This window comes from Meriones unguiculatus, chromosome 3 (genome assembly GCF_030254825.1).
Source record: "Meriones unguiculatus strain TT.TT164.6M chromosome 3, Bangor_MerUng_6.1, whole genome shotgun sequence".
In the NCBI taxonomy this organism is placed as follows: Eukaryota; Metazoa; Chordata; class Mammalia; order Rodentia; family Muridae; genus Meriones; species Meriones unguiculatus.
In genome coordinates, this window is record NC_083351.1 from 155,248,380 (window position 1) to 155,268,806 (window position 20,427).

Here is a 20,427-nt window from a genome sequence, read left to right on the forward strand (position 1 = left end):
TCAGTAGAAATTTCCTTTTAAGATGATGCAGCAAATACCTCCCAAATAATTACAAGACAAATGAACTCACGTGAGGTACATGTGAAGAGTAGCTAGTGAAAACTAAGGTTAAATTATGTGTGTCTTTTAAGCTGAGAGCTAAGAGATTTTTTAACTTCACAATGCAGATGAATCTGTCTTTTCTTTTGTGTAAGAAATATCACTCAACCAAAATGTTGCAATTATGTGTATCTGATGACGCTAAATTACTTTGAGGAACATAGCTGACATGTCTTTCTATGAGTGTTCACCAAAATACCTTCAAATTAATTTTGCATTCTAGTATTTTATGACATAAATAACATGAATAATCTGCCTTTAAAACTGATTTTCTGTAAGTTTTTTTTATTATTATTATTCAGTACATATGGTACTGATGGCAAATTGCAAAAAGAAGTCAATACTGGAATGGCAAGTGAAATATTATTCTTTACAACATTTTTTTTAATGTAAAGGCCTATCTACAAATACATGTTTATTTAATTTTCCAGAGAATTAATGAGTTTAGGATAAAAATTTTAAGGTTTAAAAATAAGCCATATTGAACCATGGTGGGAAAGCAGAGCTTTTCTTGTTAGTATCGTGAAAATCTAGACATTTCAGTTCTAAAATTAGATCCATACCTATAGTCACACAAATTATTTGTGCTCTTTTCCAGGACTGTGCTTGTTATTCAAGTTTTATATGACTGTAAGGTTGCATCCATTTTTAGGTCTCATGCATTTTTGGTGTTCTGCTGAGGCTCTGTATAAGCTCTTGCTTATATCTGTCTCTATATGTCATATAGGTATGCATGTTGCTCATTTTCGAAGGCAGTAATGTATCAGACACTGAGTCCACCCTCTAGTGATGCATATTTGTGTTTTTTCAGTTTGCTTCTCTGTCAGTGCACACCATCTTATATAAATACATGAATATCTAGTGTGTTTCTTCATTACTATGTTTTCTTTTAAATAAGAAATATAAGAAAATGACTTCACCTTTCCCATTCTGTATATTTTGCCATTTATTTTATAGGCCTGATTTCAAATTTTAATAAAACCTTCTTTTATCTTGGTTTGTTAAAAAAAATATTTTATCCAATAGTTTACATATGCAAAAATTAGTATAATAATACACAATGAATTATAATTTTACACTAATATGTGTATGGTTTTGCTTTATTTGCTCACAAGTAAAATGTGTGATTCTGAAGGATACTAGAACTCCATAGTTAGACTTTCACTAGGATTCTGGTGTTTTCTTCAGTTTTCCATCTTGTTCTAGATCTCAAGAATTCTTAAATTTTATTTCTGCTTCTTGAAAAAAAGAAAAATTCTGCCCTCTCCCTTTTTTTTCCATCATTACCCAGGTCTACCATACTTCACCTGTCCCTAGCATCACTGAAGAAATATATGTATGTAATACAACCTTTCCTGAACCTCCGTTTTCATTTTCCAGTCTCCTGTTAGTCTTCATACGGAGCACATCAACTTCCCTTTTACTTCATGACTCTGTAGTTTTTAAGTCCCCTTTTAATTATAACTTATATGTAAATGCATATGTATATATAACCATAACCTTGACTATCGAAATCACTTTCTTTTTATTATCTATTTACCCACCTCTTGTATTTTACATTCTTTCACTAGATTAATATTGCTAAGACCATTGCTATGTTCACCTTCTTGGGAAAAAAAAAAAAAAAAAAAAACACAACCAAAGAAACCTATCGACCAGTAAGGAAATGACAGTCCTTGCTTATGTGTCTTTGTTTGAGATGGACCCCAGTGCAGTATGATTTGCGTGTTGTTGATGTGAATCCAACTGGATAAAAGGTGGGAAAAGGAAAATGTAAATGTGCTTCAGAGAGAAAGGTGGTCTGTGTTTCCTGGGTTCCTTTCTTGTATGTTAAGCGTGTGAACACATCTTTGAGGTGAGCATGCGTGAAAGCCAATGTCTTGTGATCATCTCCTGGAGTGGCAGTGAGGTGGGAAGTCTCATTTCAGAGTCCTCACTCAGGACGCATCTGGACACTAGAGGCATGTGAACATGTTGGAAGGCTGATCCAACGGAGGTAGTAAGCAAGAGACCGGCAGAATCATTGTGTGCTGCCGTAGCTAAAGTCGGAGAGCATGAAGCCATTATGGGCTTTCCCTTCCTCACCAGCTCCTCCAAGGCCCAACCCAGCTCAGAGAAGCAGCTGACAAGATTTGTGTTTTGCACTTTTCACTCTTTCTCATATCTTGCTATTCACATTCTTCTTTAGAAAACAGCAAAATAAAACCATTTTTCACTATTAACGCGTGATTAGTGGAAGTTTGTGTTAGAAATACCAAATCACTGGAGAATGGGGAAAAACATAATCTGTTTTTGAAAGCTATCCAATTTCATTTTATTTGTCGCCTTTGAGCTATCTCACAAATTACAGAGCAACCATCCATCCATTTCAGGTAAAGATTGTTATACTACTGAAAGATCCCAATCCTGTTATGAACATGCACTGGCCAATTTGTTGGCAAACATAGATTAGGAGTAAATGGGAAAAAAATGCCTATAGGTCTGAGATTTCTAAACTATGTTGGTTTTGCCCTCAAAAAGGCATATCACAGTTTTTAGTGGCATTATGGGATGGTGACTGTACTGGCATCTAGGGATATAGCACACAGATGTTACTAAGCATCCTGAAACATGCAGGACACGTCCTCAAGCCCACATACATGCATAAGAGTTAGTGCCAAGGTTGAGAATTTCTGTTCAGATAAGAACGTGAACACAAAAATCATGTCCTGAATTTTAAATTCTAACTTTCAAACAACAACAACTACTACAGCACGACAAACAAATACATCCAGATTAGGTTTACATTACCGGTATTTAATAGTTGGAGGCTTACAATGATTTATCATCTCCAAGGTTCTGGTGGTCAGGACTTTGGGCACAGTTTAGCTGGGTCCTCTGCACGGTTTTAGTTATTGTGCACTGTAGGTATATTTCTTAACCGAATCTTTACTGGGGAGAACCTGTCCGCAAGTCCGTGTGTCTGACCATATTAACTTGTTTATTGATGCTTAAAACATGGTCTGCAGTTGCTTCATTGCTGTGGGTCTCAGCTGCTTGTCTCACAGCTGCCTCTGTTAGCATAAAACGTGGCAGTTTAATTATTTAAAATCCTTGTTAGAAGTCTCTTTGGAAGATCTGTTAAAATACTGTAAAATAAAATTATGTTGCGTCAGACAATATCTTTACCTCTTTGGGGCACAGCCTCCTGAAAAGAGACCTTTCCATTTGATGCTCTGAAACCAGACAGTGAAATCAGAGCTACATTCAAATCCCACACCTTTATGCTCCAAATGGAGATTAAGCAATCAGGATCAACTGCTTACAAATTTCCTTACCCCATTAGAGTTTAGGAAGGCACAGAGGGAAAAAAATGGGAAGGACAGGAAAATAAATGCTGACTAGAAGCTCCACAAGACATGAGTTAGCCAGGACAGCCTACATGGCCAGGAGCTGAAACACTCAGGTACAGGGTAAGACCATGAATTAGGAGCTAGACAAATATTAGCACAGAACGGCTTCTTAACTCTTTGGCTAAAGGGCAGAACAGCACGGGTGTAGCATGATTTCTTCGAGGATATGGCCTCTTTGAGTTATCAGCATCTAAAAGGGACAGAGCTTTTATCTAACAATATTTAGGTATGGCATTTTCCTATCATCCGTTAAAATTTATTACAATACATTTTATTCACTAAAGATTTTCTAAGAAACTCTGTCCATATACTTAAGTATACACAGACTATTTATTTTTTTATATTGAATTATTTAGCCTTGCCTATAATTAAGTGAGTGTAATTTTTGCTCCTTATTGGAAACCAGTTTCAAAGTAGAAAGGGATCCCTAGAGAGTCATTGTTAGCAAAGTGGTACAAATACTGCTAGGCAAAATTTATGGCTACATGGAATCTTTTATCATTTGTGTTCTCTGATAGTCTATAAGCAGTCCATGATTTCTCTTTAGATACTATATCAAAATCTTTCATTCTTGTACTGTAAAACATACTTTGCAGTGTTTATACATAATAACTGATATTATCATGTGTCAGATTGCAAGTGTACTTTACAATTTCACAGGAGAGATTCATATTTCTGTTTTATATAAGTCGCACTCAAGGTGCATGATTTGGGGGATAAAGGTGGAAATTATATAGTCAAATAGCTTTTCCTTAAATAACTTCTATGTGTTCTTGTACTATTTGCATCTCTTATATGTTCACAGTATATAACTTAAAATATTTGAATATTATGTGCCAGGATAAAATTGTGTTACCCATTATAAGTCTTTTACTTAATTTTTTTCCAAGCCTGGTTTATATATCTATTCAAGTTTCAAGGCTGAAAAGTACAAGAGCCACTTCACAGTTTTGTTTTTTTATTTCTTTACCTGGACCTACCTGGCTAGCAATAACATGATTAGCCTCCAGCAATGAATCTTACATAATTTCCCTAAATCAACATCCCCAAAATCACAATATACCGAATACAAGCATGAGTTATTAAAAATGAAAATTCTGATCACCTTTTTCCATTTTTTTACAATCACAGTATGTCAGTATCAATGATTTAGCAAAATAAAGGCAAGGGACCCAGGAGGAAGAAGGGTTAAGACTGAGAAGGGAGGGCATATCAGAGACAGAAACAACCTAGAAGATGAGAAGGCGGTTTAGGAAATGCAGGAACTCAAGACCTAGTGTCTATTAGGAAAGGAGTCAACTAGGAAGGGCATGGATTGTATGGGTTTGAAAACCGTTTAAGGATTATGAGTTCGTAGGTCAGGAGCTTTTAAACAGAGACATCTGATTTTCACTTTCCAAGAATGACCTCAGCTTCAAGGTGAAAGGTAGATTGTGGGTACCTACAGAGTGATGCAAAGAGATGATTTCACTGCTGACACGAGTAATAGCCTGAGGGACTTGAAGAGCCTCCTGCTCAGTGGGGAAAAGTCGGTTGTAAGGGTTCCATGCTGTGTGACTCCATTTATAGTGCATCTTTGAGACAATGAAACTACAGAGATGGACAGCAGGTTAGTGGCTGCCTGGAGATAGGGGGAGAGGTAATTGGCTATGAATGTGAAGAGCTGGCATAATGGAATCCTGTTCTTGTTGCCGAACAGTTTTACATCTTGCAAATGGTGGCAGCCACACAAATCTGCATATGAGGCAACATTACAGAGAACGAACACACACAAATAGGGATAATTTTATTTCATCTAAAAAATGGCAAGATATTACCTTGGGTAGGCCAATTGTAACAAAATGTCAGAACAGTGAGTGGCTTAAAGGAAGAAATGTATTTTCTCACAAATATCACCGTTAACAGTCCAAGATCAAGGTGTCTAAAGTTTAGTTTTAGGTGACACCTCCTGCTCAGTTCACAGAGGAACCTCTTCTTGCCTTCTCCCCACATAGTCATGCCTCCATCTGTACTGTCAGAGTACTTACCTGTTATTAGGAGGGTTGCCATTTTGGGTTAAGGACCACTTCTATAAACACAATTGACCTTAGTCTTGCTAAAGGGCTTTGTCTCCAATACAGTGACATTCTTGAGATACCTGAGGCTGGAATTTCAACACTTATGTGGGCAGTGGGCACAACTGTGTCCGTAAGACGTGAAAAGGGGTTAATGCATTGCCTTTGGCAAGTTAAGAATCCTGGGCCAGTGTCTTTTCCTAGCTCTGGCATGTCTATAGAGGTTGTCACCATCCGGGGACTCTGGTAGAAATAATTCTAGGTTTTATAATTTCCTGTAAGTCTCGTTAAAAATAAAAAGGTTTTCAAATAGAAGCAGCTCAGGTTAGAGTGGGAAGTGACCTAAAGACCTAGGGTGAAATGTGAGTCTCAGTGACACTGTGTATGGGTTAATCTCTCATATCAAAGTTGTTGATGTCAGAGTACACCTTTCCAACAGTTATTCACTGAGCACCCACCCTCACCATGTCATACAAAACTGAAACAAGTGTACACTTGCTGCAAGGCAGAACAACAGTCCATGTGGGACTGTTTTGTTTTCTTCTGCTTCGATATGAGCAATGGGACCCAGGGACCTCACAGGTATTAGGCAAGGGCTGTGTGACTGGGCTACAGCAGCACTCCCAATAGTCTTTATATTTATGGAGCTCTGTGAGAAGAACTTGGTGGGTAGAATCTTGTACAAATTGAGAACACTCTCTCATGTGAAGATCAGGCTTTGTTTCCAGGACGGTGTGCTCTGCGTAGGTTTCTATCGTCTGTTATCGACTTTGGAATTAAGTGCTCAGTCTACAACTTTAATTTAACAATAAAAGACTGGCATACTTCCTATCGGATGTATCATTATTAGCTTTACATGACTGGCTAATTAGTTTTCTATTGCTGTGAGACATCATGACCTTAGCAAGTTAAAAAAATAAAATGTTCAATTGGGTGCTTTCTTAGAGTTTTAGAGGGTCGAATCCTTGACCATCATGATGAGGAAGATGAGGAAGCAGACTGGCATGGCGCTGGAACAGTAGCTGAGAGCTTACATGTTGAAACAGCAATGATGAAGCAGAGAGGGGGGAAGAGGAGGAAATGGGAGAGGGAGAGAGAGAGAGAGAGAGAGAGAGAGAGAGAGAGAGAGAAACTGGCAATGGCATGAGCTTTTGAATTCTTGAAGCCCACGCCCAGTGACACACCTTCTTCAACAGTGCTTTACCTCCTAGTCCTTCACAAACAGTTTGCCCAACTGGGAACCGAGACTCAAATATATTGACCTTTGGGAGCCATTTGCATTCACACTACTACAACAGCGTTTTCTTTCTCTCTCTCTCTCTCTCTCTCTCTCTCTCTCTCTCTCTCTCTCTCGTCTCATTTTACTGCCCAAACTAAATACTTAATATTTCTTAAAAAGATTGTTTGTGACCAAATAGCATATCACCTGAAATTTTGAAATATTTCATGCATTAATTGTTCTGTAAATATTTTTTTATTAATTTATATTCTTTTTGAATGCTGGAGATTAAACCTAAGGCCTTGTACATACTAAGCGCATGATCTACCAGTGAGTTATATTTCCAACCCACATTACTCTTTTTTGAAGAAAAAAATTGTTTCATATTAGAGACCAATGGTAATCTGATTATTTCCTGCAGGGGGCTTAGATAAAGGCAGACATAAAGCAGTATTGGGTCTTCAGAGGCTGCAGTGGAAAGATAAACTTTATAATTTGACTTTAGATAGCCTATCTTTTCCTGTTCTGTAATGCAGGAAGTAGTTCACCAGCCTAAGGTAGATGTTTCTTTTTAACTCTCCTGAAATACTTCTTGGTAAATTAAGATAATCTGAATTTGATTACACTATTATTTTCCCTGAATGCCTAATGCGTATCAGATACTGAAGTAAATACAAGGGTTGCAGTCACTGTAGTTGGCAGACTTCACCAGGCATTTTGATTTCATGACTTACACATTACTACCTGCACAGTGCAAAGTTCATCCTGCAAAAATGAAAACAGCTGGGAAAAAGGGAAGAGGGGGGGTTGCTATTACTTTATCAGTGTGGAAGGTGGTGGGTAGGAATTTGTGCCAATGATTGTACAAATAAAATTAATTGCTCTGCAAGTGAGTGAGTTTCTTAACCTGAAGACCAGTGGTAAATATGCCTTAGAAATGACCAAGAAGAATGCTGTTCCTAAATCCATAACAGAAAATGCTTTGGTCTGATTACTCAAGCACACAATCACAGACATTGCTGATCTGATTGTTATTAATGATGAAAGTAATTCTGGAATATTAATATTGCCCTTTAGTGCAACCAGAAGCACGTAAAACTGGTCCTGCTGTGGATGTCTGTGTATGCTTGTTTGTCTAGGTGTATACTTACATGTAGCTGGCGTAAATATTTAAGGGCAGAGGGCAACCAAAGCTTGAGAAACAATTCTAGGAGGCATTGGTCCTCAGCACATACAGGGTATCAGACGATGGGTCAGTATGGAGCCATGGTATCACAGTGTTAAGGATCTACCACTTTTTGGAGCCCAGCAGAGATAGATTTAGGTCATTTCCTTGGTTTGGTATGTCCAATAAGATCTTCAGCCTAGTTCCCCTGATATGATTTTAATATACTCTGTGTTCCCCTAGTCTCAGTTCGCCTCATTCATCTTATAGACTGAGTCTTTTTTTATGCCCAGTTCATCAGCTTCTCCGCTGGGTGAGTGGTACCTCACAGATGCTGCAGTTGCTGGGTCCACTTAGGTTCTACAGCCATCATCTTCCCTCAAAATGGAGTCAAATGCTGCTTGTAAGGTAGAACATTCAGGACAATGAACAGCCTGCCCCCACTACCCCCAAAGGCACTGTTTTAGACATTATAGAGTAATGGAGCGTAGCCTGATCTCAGTGTCTCCTTTGCAGTTTCTAAAATTAAACAAACAATTTTTAAAACCAACAAAGAACCTTAGCCCCCCTCCCCCATTATAGGAACTTGCTTTTTATCTGTTTCTTAGAAATGTAAATATGTGCATGGAAAAAGTAAATTCTCTACGCATTCACAATCAATCACATTATTTTGTAGGCATGCCACATACGCTATATTCTGATGCTTGAAAGATTACAGCAAATGTTTATCAGTTTATCAGAGAATATGGAGTCAAACTAGGCCTGGAAACTAGACATATTAATTCCTAGCTAAACTGGGTCACCCCTCCATCACCAAGCACAGTGAAAACTGGTGAATACAGAGACTCACGGATGCTCAAGAAGGTCTGAGTGCATGGCATTTGTGTGTTCATTCCTAAGCTGGACATTTATACTACCTCTCTAAGATGCAATGACCACCCTGGAAGAGGGGCCATTAAAAAAAGGAAGAACTGGGAGACAGGAAGAAGAGTTTGCAAAGCGCTGTCTGCAGAGGTAGGCACAGCCACTGCACTCATGGTCTCACAGCAAGCTGCTGTTGCTGCTGCTGGGCCTGGACAGGACCCAGCCAGTGAGCAGCCATTCCTGGATGAAGCGGAGGCTCATGAGCTTTTTCTGATAAATTACTGGCAACTGGTAGATTCAAAGCAACAGACCATCACTGCCTTTGTATACCAAATAGACTCCAAAGGACATTACCAAATTTCCAGCTAGGCAGACAGTCCTGGTCAAAATCTTTAGGTAACAAAACAAAAAGGCCTGTATGTGGGAAAGGGACCTGTAAGGATGAGGGGTAACAGGCAGGAGAGAAAAGGAAGCAGGTGATGAGAGTGAAGAGAGTGTACTAAAAACATGCACAAAGTTGTCCCAGCACAGGTTTACACCAGAAATACTCGTTGATTACTTTAAGTGCTTTAAGACTAGAAGACTTACCTTTTTGTGTCTAATTTCTGAACTAGAACACTCTTTGGTGCATAATAAATTAGAAAAATAGCAGAAACACAATGGTTCATTGCTCACTTGTATCTTGAACATTACTTAAGGCAGCAAGGGAATTCCCTTATGGAATAGGTCTGAGCCCACAAGAGAATGAGAAATGTCATCAACCAAATGGGTGAGCTGCATCCCCTACTTTCAGAGCGAGCAGCTCTGTCGTAGGTCATGTGCAGGCTCTCCACACACTGAGTGTGGCTGAGAGGAGGAACTCTTCAGCAATACCTGTGCTTCCCTCTTCTTATTTTGAATGTGTAACCCTAGAAGTCTACTGAGTCATTTGATGCCTTAGTTTTACCGTCTTCAAATGAAGATGAAGAATGGTCGCTTCCCCCAAGTTTCTCTTCAGAGTTAGCTGGAGCAGTCTTTGAGTTGCGCTCATTATATGGCTTAACCCATAATACATACTAGGGAAAATCTCACTATGTCTGTGTCATAAGATAACCTTTTACAAATATATGAGCAGCCTAGTGCAGTGGCGCAGCCTGTAATACCAACACTCAGGGAGGCAGAGGCAGGCAGGTACTGAGCCCAGCCTACAAAGCAAGTCCAGAACAGCCAAGGCTTCACAGAGAAACCCTGCCTCAAAAAAAAACATATATATATATATATATATATATACATATATATGATAGATAGATAGATAGATAGATAGATAGATAGATAGATAGATAGATATGAACAGTTCTTGGTACTAATTAATACCCAAATTCATTGTATAGTTGCTCAGGTATTAAATATACGTAAATATTCACTATATTTGCCACATCAGCATTGTCCTAGTAGACAGGAAGAGATTTTGATAGATCTGGATTTGAATCCAGGTCTTGTCAATCAACAATTATGTATAGTTGCCAGTAAAACTATATACAGTTTCTATAAACTTCAGGAATTAAACTTAGGAGAATTGATTGACTCTGTCATCTCCCTAATGGAGATGAGTATATCCACCCAGTCTATTTGGAACATAATTAAAGTATAGGTAAAATAAAAAAAAATAAGTATAGGTGCCCCAAAGTAATGGCAGCATTATTATAGCATAAAAAATTTAGTGGTTTCAGGCTTTGTGGGGTCTAACATATTTTTAAAGAAGAGTCTCTTAAAAATCTTATATTTTCACTTATTATCGTATATAATGAGGCCATTACAATTTCATGTTTATTAAAACACTTAATTTCTTCTATTTACAATAAAGATACTATCCTTAGGGAGAAACAGGAGATGTAAGTGGCTCAAATTACAGAAATAAATATGCCTCCACATGGCTGGTAGTCTGTGGTGTTCCACTCTCAAGAGGCCATGCAGCCACCTCCTACAAATGAATTCTGAAAGGAACTGGATAATTTTTTGATGGGTAATATCAATGTTTCACTTTTAAGACTGTGTCTAATCAAATACGCTGCCACCTATTGCTACCCATGGGGGTCAAAGAGAACATCTTTCTACCTTGAGCATTGCACACACAGCCAAAAGCCATGCTCAGCACTGAGATGGTTTTAGCTTTCTTGTTTCTTCTATTGGGCCCTTGGGAGGCTTGCTTTAGTAATGGACCTTGGATTCAAATGAACACTTGGCAAGTGCAGAGCACAAAGTGCTTTTGCAGTCAGCCAGAGTGTTGTCTATTGAAATGAGGGTAATACAAAAGAAACATTCGTAACAGGAAAACCATGAAGAGAGTAATGCCTTGAAGAGAAGGAAGAAGAAAATGGAGAACTGAAAAAAAAAAGCTGTAGGTTTTTTTCATGAGTAGAAGAAAACATTACATTAAGATTGCATAGCTTTCTTCTCTGTCTTAAATATTACATCTTTGAAAGGCTGTTTATCCCAGATGGGGAGTGTTGTATAATCAAGGATAGTAATGCCTTGCTAGAATCTTTTTATTCCTCCACTACAGTATTAAAAGCTTACATAAGATGGATAATTGTAAAAGCTATGGCAATTCATAATGGCAGACTTTTTTCTGTTCATTTGATGGTTTCTGGTATTAGGGTTTCTGGTGTTAGAAAAGCATTCTACTGCTGATGTGAACCAAAGGCTCTTGTTTGCTTCACACAGGCTCTCATTATGCAGTCCATGCTGGATTATATGATCATCTGGCCACTACCTCCCAGTACTAGAATATCAGATATGCACATAGCCAAAGGTCATTCTTCATAGCAAAGTATTATAAATATGAGATATGCAACAAGAGAACAATTAACTTCCCAATTATATGATAATGATTTGTTTACTGTTTGATGTCATGTTGTCTCATTTTAAAATTAATAATTCATAATATTAATTACTCTAATTTTGGCCATAATTATGTGAAATAACAAATGTACAAATGTATTGTAAAACATCAATCAGTATAAAAATTATCAGTTTCACGCTTTCTGTTTGTATATTTTACAAAACCTGCACTAACATTATAAGTAAGATTTTTAAGTAAGCAGGATAGAGGAAAAAAAATTAAAGAAAAAAAGTCAGTTTTTATTTTAGCTTAGTTTTATTTTAGTTTTGACTATAAAATTTGAGTATAGACAGTACATATCACAAGTCAGGAGAACTAAAGGGAGTTTTGTGTGTTTTTGTGTGGGGGGATTAAGACTATGAAGGGAAGCAATATGGTATTTTGTTAAGCTATTATATAACACATTGGGTAAAGTAATAATGGTAAAGGAGCAAAATATTCATCTAGAACCAAACGCTAAATGTTAAATAGTCACTCAGAATAACTTTTTCTTCACATAGTAACCTTTGTAAGATACACAGCACACAGACACTTACCACACTGATTAAGCTTGCTTTGTCTTCAGGTGAGAGGGTACCACAGCATCCACTGAGACCTTGTCATATCACACTCATGGACGATAAAGACTCTCTTGTAGCATGTGATGTGCCCTGGAAACCAACAAGCAACAGCATTTCTGAGGGCTCGCATTTTACTTTTGTCAGAATCTATCAATAAGACAAGTTCTTTTACAAGCTCAAGGGACATCATGTATCTCCCTAGTACATACTCTACCCAAAGCAGGCATCAAACAGAGCCCATGGGATCCTGGTATAACAGAAAGCAGAAAAAAGCTGGGAGGAGAGAGCATAGGTGGTGGATTTAAACACCTATGTTTAAATTCCAAACGAATTGGACAATCTCTGCTTTTAGGCAGTTCTCAGTGACACAGTTACGAGGAAAGAAATTCTGGATGTCTGAGCTGAGGGGGTTTTGAGTTTTGTTTTTTGTTTGTTTGTTTGGTTGGTTGGTTGATTGATTGGTTTGGTTTTGGTTTTGGTTTTGGTTCTTTACTCTTTGTGTTCTTCAATGGTTTTCTGTAGTGATTAGCATGCATTCGTTTATATGGTATATTTTCTAGACTGTTCATTAGGAGACATTTAGCTCTGTCATGTGTTATTTCATTTGCATAGTCTTCCCCATTGTCTGATCCTCTGTGCTGTACTACTTCCTCACCTGACCTTTCTCTGATGTTCAGCCTGCGAACTTAGAGCATAGTTACCTTTGGTAAGGCCAAATTCAGAAGAAATAATTTGAACAAAACATGTGCTAGATATAAGCCAGGCTTAGAGACTTTGGAAAAGCTCTTTGATGGAGTTGTATGCCCTGTAATCTGTGACTCAAAGCAGAGATAGGGGTGTGGTGAGATGGAAATAGATCAGGGACACTCTATAGCATGGACAAAGGAGACCAAAGTCGTGGTACTATGGATCTTATGTAGCTTACATAATGTGTGAAAAGATAAAAGGTATTCACAATGACCTGGAGAAGCTCCTGAAGGGCTTGGAGCATGAAGAAAAGATGGTCTTGTTTGGTTTAGAGAATATGCAGAAACCATGAAAGATGTTGAAAAAGAGAGGAAAACAGTTTAGTTTTTACTCTAAGAAATCTCTCTGGGGAAAGGTAGAAATGCTTTGAGTGAGTTAATTTTAGAAAAAAAGAGAAGAAAAACCTCTATTACACGGAGGTATTATTTCTAAAATGTTTTGCTCTGATAATGTAGTCCTCAAAACTCTGGATCACTTAACTAGAATACAGCGATGCACACACTTGATCTTTACTAAAAGATCTATTTGAAAAATTTAAGGCTGGGGTCACAAGTAAAACTTCTGCAGCAGTTTGCCATTGTCCTGTACATATATATGTACAGCTACTTACTTTTTATATAGAAAATTATTGCTGAACTAATCTCCCTCCTAGTTACATGCTAATTAAAATATCCAGTTTTTAAAAAGGAATTCATCTTGAAAGCATTCTGCATTACCTGTATTCTCCAGAAAGAAGACAACTGAAACAAACAGTTTCTATTTAAAAAGTATTTCCCCCTCTGGCTCAAAGAGGTTCGCAAACAAGTTAACTTGAGCATAAGATTATTTAGCTAGTAACTGGTAACTCTACAAGTCTCCATTTTTACGTGACCAAACTTAAGAAGACAAAGAATGAGAAAGGCTTTGTTTGAAATAAAAACTACAGCTCATTATCAATGAAAAGATTATAGTCCCTGTCAAAAAGCTTAACAGTTCCTCTAAGCGGTCCTGCACAAGCACAAATGAGAGCTGGTTTTATTTAAATTAAAGAGAGAACGCATGGGATTCGCTTTTAACTACTGCCTTAACATTCTCCCAGTAGCAAGAAGTCAAAAAAATAAATAAATATATATATATAACTTGGAAAAAATATTCTTGCATTCCAGTGAAAACACATTGACATGAAAATGAATGCTTAGTAGTGTTAAGTGTCTAATTTTCAATTTATTCTTCCCTCCCGATGTTTTGATGCATTTTTGCTGATTTCTAAATATGTGTTAGTCACGTTTTGTTGTTTCTAACCTAAAGCATTTTGAAACGGTTTATTAAAAGTTACTTAATCCATAGCACATATCAGGGTTAATTGTCATATTTTATGAGTGCTGATCTTTTATTTTGGAGCAATAAACACTGAAGAGCATGACCATTCTACTCTGTTGTAGCTGTGATCAGAAAAACAGTCAAAACCGTACTGTATCCATTCAACAGCAGTGATGGACTCCTGGCATATCAGTGACTGGGGAAAGAAAGGAAAACCTACAGGGGTTTCAGATAGAAAAAAAGAGACACAATCTGGAGCACATAATATACTTGGGAGATGAATAGAAAAGAGATACTTTGCCTTTTTGTCTCAACCTGAAGCCGTTGTAGTTATAGCTGCCTACACTACCATTCCCCCTGCCCATTTACTTTCATATACAAAGAAAACAGAGAGAAAGTGGAAAAGTGAGAAGGTAAGGCAAGCAAAACATGAAGTCAGAGAGCATCACAATAGGAATGCAACAATTACAGAGATCTGTTGTTTGGAAATCAGTACCCTGGGCCGTATCGGTCCTGTGCCATACGGGTTGAGAAGTTTTATGCACAGCAGATTCTCTCTGATGAGGTGGGATGTCCTCTCGGACAACTGAGTGTTGACAATCAGACTTTTGTCACCATGCAGTTAATTTATGTCAGGTAGACCATAAATGACAACAAGATTGTCATAGGACTTCCTGACCCTCTTAGGATGAGTCAGCCTGCACTAGGATAGGGCCAGTGTCCCCGTAGTGTCCTGTCAGTAAGCTAAGCAGGTAGTTTTGACTTCTAGTACTAGAATGTAATGTGTGTATGTGGTACACTTTGATAGTGCCACAGTAAAATCATGAATGTATCTTCCCAGAAATAGGATTTTGTTAATGAGTATTCCTTTATTGATAGTAGATAACTTTGATATACTTCACATTCATTGATCTGGTCAATGAACATGACCATCTTGGCACTTAGAGAGCATTTATTCATATGAAAAAATTCTTTAAAACTAATGTACTTACGAATGTACTTTCAAGTTACATTAATAATTCAAATTTGATTGTTTTTTAAAGTTAGGGCAGTTCTGAAAGTATGCAAGGAGGCCATTAGGTGCTCAAATAATACGTACTAAGAGATTTTTCTCATAATTGCTCATTTTGAGATTATAATATAATTACAATATTTTTCCTTCCCTCTCCTCTCTCCTAGCGCTCCCACATATACCTCCGCGGTCTCCTGAAAATTTGTGGCCTCTTTTTTATCGATTGTTTGATCCTCTAAGGATTTTTGTTTCCGTTCCCCTTCTTTTTATAATTTTGCCTTTGTTATACTTGGAAACTTCCATTATCTAATAAAGTAGTTATTGTAAGAGAGGATTTACCCTTGATTTGATCATGTAGTCTGTAATCTGTCTAATCTATCATGGCCAGTAAGCCATGACAAAAAGTAGCTCTGTACAAAGCAGTGGGAGTGTGAATCAGCTTGCTCCCATCTCTTTCCTTGAAGCAGAGAGCAGAGAGCACCGGGCACAGACAGAACCCATAGGTCTTCCTTCCCGCATACCCACCCTCACTGGCCCTACTCCCTCTAGCTAGCCATTACTTCCTACAAATTGAACAATTTCTCAAACCAGGGTCGCCATCCGTGGAGTAACTTTTCACAAATGAACTCGTGGTGAACCGTTCACATTCAAAACATAACATCTAATATGAATATAATATTTTTGCCTTGCTTTTCTCCCTACCAGGCTTAAACATTTTAAGTAGAAGGTTTAAGGTTTTAATTCTCTGTTGTGGGGAAGGCTCAGGGCATTAAGAAGCTTACAAAGAGTCTCACTGTGCTGTGACTTTGTCTTCTGTGATTAAAAGGAAAAGTATGATCGAAGAAAAACAAACAAACAAATAAATAAATAAATAAACCTTAAAAGCCTGTGCTTGGCAGACGTCAAACGGCTGTTTTGATACTTAAGAGGCATCGTGATGCTTTGGTACTGGCATGTTTTTGCCAGTGTTTAAAAGGAAAACGAGCTCACGGATTTCTAGCGCCCCAACATTCTTTTAGTTGTAAAATAAAAGTGATTTCTAATCTTCCTGAGGCCCTACCATGAGCAAGCAATGTAGGTGGTTTTGTTTTCGTTTTTGTTTTCCAACTGTGTTTCAGGAGTATCTACCACAGGACCTTTGGGAATGGGCAGCACGACCACCAGCACCACCCTCCGGACCACAACCTGGAACTTAGGGAGGAGTACCACCCCATCCTTGCCCGGCAGGAGGAATCGCAGTACCAGCACACCATCCCCTGCGGTGGAGGTGCTGGACGACGTGACCACGCATCTGCCGTCAGCAGCCTCCCAAATCCCAGCTATGGAAGAGAGCTGCGAGGCCGTGGAAGCCCGAGAAATCATGTGGTTTAAGACCCGTCAGGGGCAAGTAGCAAAGCAGCCATGCCCTGCAGGAACCATAGGTAAGCCTGCCCCAGCCAGGCTAGCCCAGGGGTTCCCTTGATTCCACGTTGATTCCCTCACATTATGTTCTTTTCTTTCCTTTCCTTTCCTTTTCATTTATTTGTTTCTCCTCTCTTGTTTACTCTTCTCTTCTTACTTCCCCTGCTTTTTGTTGTTACCATTTGTTTTACTTATTAAGATTTGATTAAATTATGAACTTAACCAAATGAGTGCTGCATTGTCAGCACTTGGTAACAGAACCCGCAGAAGTCATAGGTGAGAACTCAGTAGCCCTGAGTAATAGTTTTCCTTTTAATGTTAGTCCTCGGGATCAGGCGACGCTCCACACAGCCAGGTACTCCTAGCAACATCCCTGCACTGGCATTGGATTGCTTCCAGTTCGTCTTGTGTTTTTTGACAGTGGGTAGGATTGGTAGCAGAAACTGAGGAGTGTGGATTTCTACATAACCTGGTGACCATTGATCACATCTTACACTTTCAAAAGCGGAAAGCATGAATCTTTTTCACTAATTATGCAGTTCTTCTCTAGTGGCCAGAGGTACCTGACTTAGTCATGAACCGGCTGGGAGGAGCAATCTCCCACTCACAAACACCCATTAAGAACACTCTCCTCTGCTTCTTCCAGGAGATAATTAAGAAATAGATACCCCTGGATCTGTTTTATTTCTGCCATAATCCCTAATATTCCAAGGTGCCATCACAGTTACCATTTTAAGACAAATACTCTACTTTTCTTCTCCATTGCATTAAACTTCATAATACTTGACAAGCCAACAAATATTGCATATTCAAAACATATAAATAAAATAAATATAGAAATGCTGTATGTCCATGTATTCTTGTGGACTGTCTTCGGATATTATTCCCTTGGTTTCTTCAGATGCCATAATGCACAGAGTGCTGAGGACACCAGAGATTGTCCTAGTTTTTATAAGTGCCCATTTTTTAATGTTAGTAACATGCTTAAACATTCAGCACCCTCTGTCTCTTTCTGAAAAGGTGTGGGGATATTTGTTTGTAAAGCTTTCTGCTGTATAGGAACCAGAAAGCTACTTAAGACTTCTTTCTTACTGTCAAGTTCAGTTCCTTCTTCTCCAAAAGAGACGTGATAGCAACCTTGCTGCTCCAGATGGTTTCTGTGAGCATTCGTAAAAACCTTTATTTGAAAATACATTACACTACTGAAATAGCATTGTTCTGTTCTGGGAAACTTGGGGAAGAGTTTTAATGGAACATTTCTGAAGTTCTCCCAAGACTTAAAGGGTACTGCTAGTATAGCTGAACCCTAATTTCATAGCTCTCTGTATTCTTGTTAGACCCCAAGGCCAAGCCTTCACAGGTTTGCGTTGAATTTTACTCTTAGCTGCCTCACTTTAACCACAGCCCCATTCAGATCCATCCTCTATTCCATCAGGAACACTGAAACCTGAATCTAACCATTCTTTTCTTCTTAATAATCTTCACTAATTCCTAACATAGTAGAACAAGGGGCTTTATGGCCCAGCTTTCTTGCCTTTCCAAATTCATTAAATACAATTTCTTCAACCAGCAGAAACCCCATTCAAAATTTTTGACATCTCCCAAAGGCGACATATTCCCTCTACTTGAAATGGCCTTCCTGCCTTGTTTTCCTGACACCCTGCATTGCTAATATTATCTTACCCCTGCAAACAAAAGGTCCATGAAAGAAGGCTCCCCCTGGTCTTAGTTCATGAAATTCTCCCCCACACCCATCATAGTTGCCAAAAAAGAAAAAAATCTTTAAAACACTGCATTCCTTGAGTTAGTTCTTTGACACTTGCCCTAATGCCATTTACTTTCAAAGTTTTGTATCTCAATGCAATTATCTAAGTTTTGCCTGTGCTTAAGTGTGTGTATAGCAAAGTGATTTTACAACATATGATCTGAGTGTTTGACACAGGAGTGCCTCTTTCTTTCTGTAGGTGTGTCCACTTACCTATGCCTTGCTCCTGAAGGAACATGGGATCCCCAAGGACCAGATCTCAGCAACTGCTCTTCTCCTTGGGTCAATCACATAACACAGAAGGTAAATATGAAGCCCTCGAGGGAGGCTCAGCAGGCTGTGTCCCTTTGTTGTTGATTGCTAGTGCTGAAAACCAAATAGGATACTTTAAAAAAGTAATCTACAATAGTTCATTTTAATAGGATTTCAATTTAAAAGACAGCCTCTAATACATGATGTGCTAATTCCAGGATTCTCCTGTCTTTGAATTGCAAATCCATACTCTAAGCCAGGCATTATCATTTATAGTAAGTTTATTATTATTCAAATTTCTATCATACTGTGAGCTGCAGATACGAACATCGATGCATTAGCCATCAGGCAAGCAAGAAATTTAAGCTTACATACATATTAAGCTTTTCTCTGGAAATAATAAAATAATGTAGAAAATTCTACCTCTGGAATCCTAAACCACTAGCTGAATGTTGTGTAACCTAGTCATTTGTCAGTGCTAAAAGTACACACATGTGTGACGGATCTTCAGATTCAAATGTGGGCTTATTCAGTTGCAATATGTTGAACATTTTTATTATTAATGCACTGTGGGGCTTTGAATTGATTTCATTACAAACAGAGACCAGATGTGCATTTATGCCAAAGGGCTATGGGATGGATCCTTATTACAGCAATTTATGTGGATTTATACACTTTTAAAATGGAGAGTCCAGCAATAGCACATTAGCTATGCTGTGGAATTTCTGAAAGATGTTTTTTTTTTTTCTCAGAAATATTGCAAATGATGGCCTTCCTAAAAGCCTGCCTGTGCCATTTGCTCTTTTCTGTATTTGTTTTTAACCAGGCTTATCCTCCATAATATTCTGTACAATAATCCATAAATACATACCCACTAGATCATATAGCAAATGAGCTATAACTATGTGTGCACTGTCGATCAAGGGAGAATTGTGTTTTTTACTGACTCCGTGGCTCTCTAACATATGCATTTCCATACTTGTTGCTATTCATAATGACTTGCCTCCAATTTCAGCACTGTTCCTGCCACAGCTTTTATGTCCTTTGATTTTATTACAATGCAGTTCAGACCCCGGGGCAAATAACTCTCACTGGATGTGATCAGACTAAGAGATTAGCAGCATATCTTTTTACATTAAAAAATTAAAAGAAAAAAGTTCCCTAGATACTTAGCCGAGGGGTTAATATAAATTCAATAATAATTCACCTAGAAAACTGAGTGTTTTCATGATAATTTCTGAATATGGTTGGGCTATTTCATTGCAGAAATTACCGAGTGACTTGAACTGATAATGATAGTTAATTCCCTTTTTTCCTCCACAGCCCTGCTAATCTTAGGACAAAAGAGATAATTCCTTTTAAAGACCAGACAGCTGTTGCCCATTTGATTCATGGAGGAAATGTTTTGTTTTATAATAAATAGGTCTTGTTCTTCCAAAGCGATTTTTGCTTAATCCTGATGGGTCTATAAAGTTAGGATATATTATAATTGCATTCAAATTAAAGAATTGGGTAAACTGGAATTTATAACAATGATTTAAATTTATGAAGTTCTCAGATGAATCTTTGACGTCTCTCCATCAGCTTGAACCCTGGAGGCTCAAGAAGGCACAGGCCACTTCAAGTTATCTGCTCTATCTTTAAAATACACTGCTTCGGGGAGTTAGTCTGATGGGGAAAGGATAGGAGCTCCACAAGGACCAAATATATCTGGGCA

At 38.1% G+C, this 20,427-nt stretch overlaps 1 protein-coding gene across 22 annotated transcripts in view; it reads left to right on the forward strand.

The window, feature by feature from the left end:
* The window catches only part of Adgrl3 (adhesion G protein-coupled receptor L3), a 780,523-nt gene that overhangs the window by 577,833 nt on the left and 182,263 nt on the right, over positions 1 to 20,427 (forward strand). For all 22 annotated transcript variants that reach the window (XM_060380826.1, XM_060380806.1, XM_060380808.1 and 19 more), the window contains 2 exons: positions 16,411 to 16,713; positions 18,658 to 18,761. In XM_060380826.1, the coding sequence (XP_060236809.1) occupies positions 16,411 to 16,713; positions 18,658 to 18,761 (407 nt within the window). The remainder of the gene's footprint in view (positions 1 to 16,410; positions 16,714 to 18,657; positions 18,762 to 20,427) is intronic.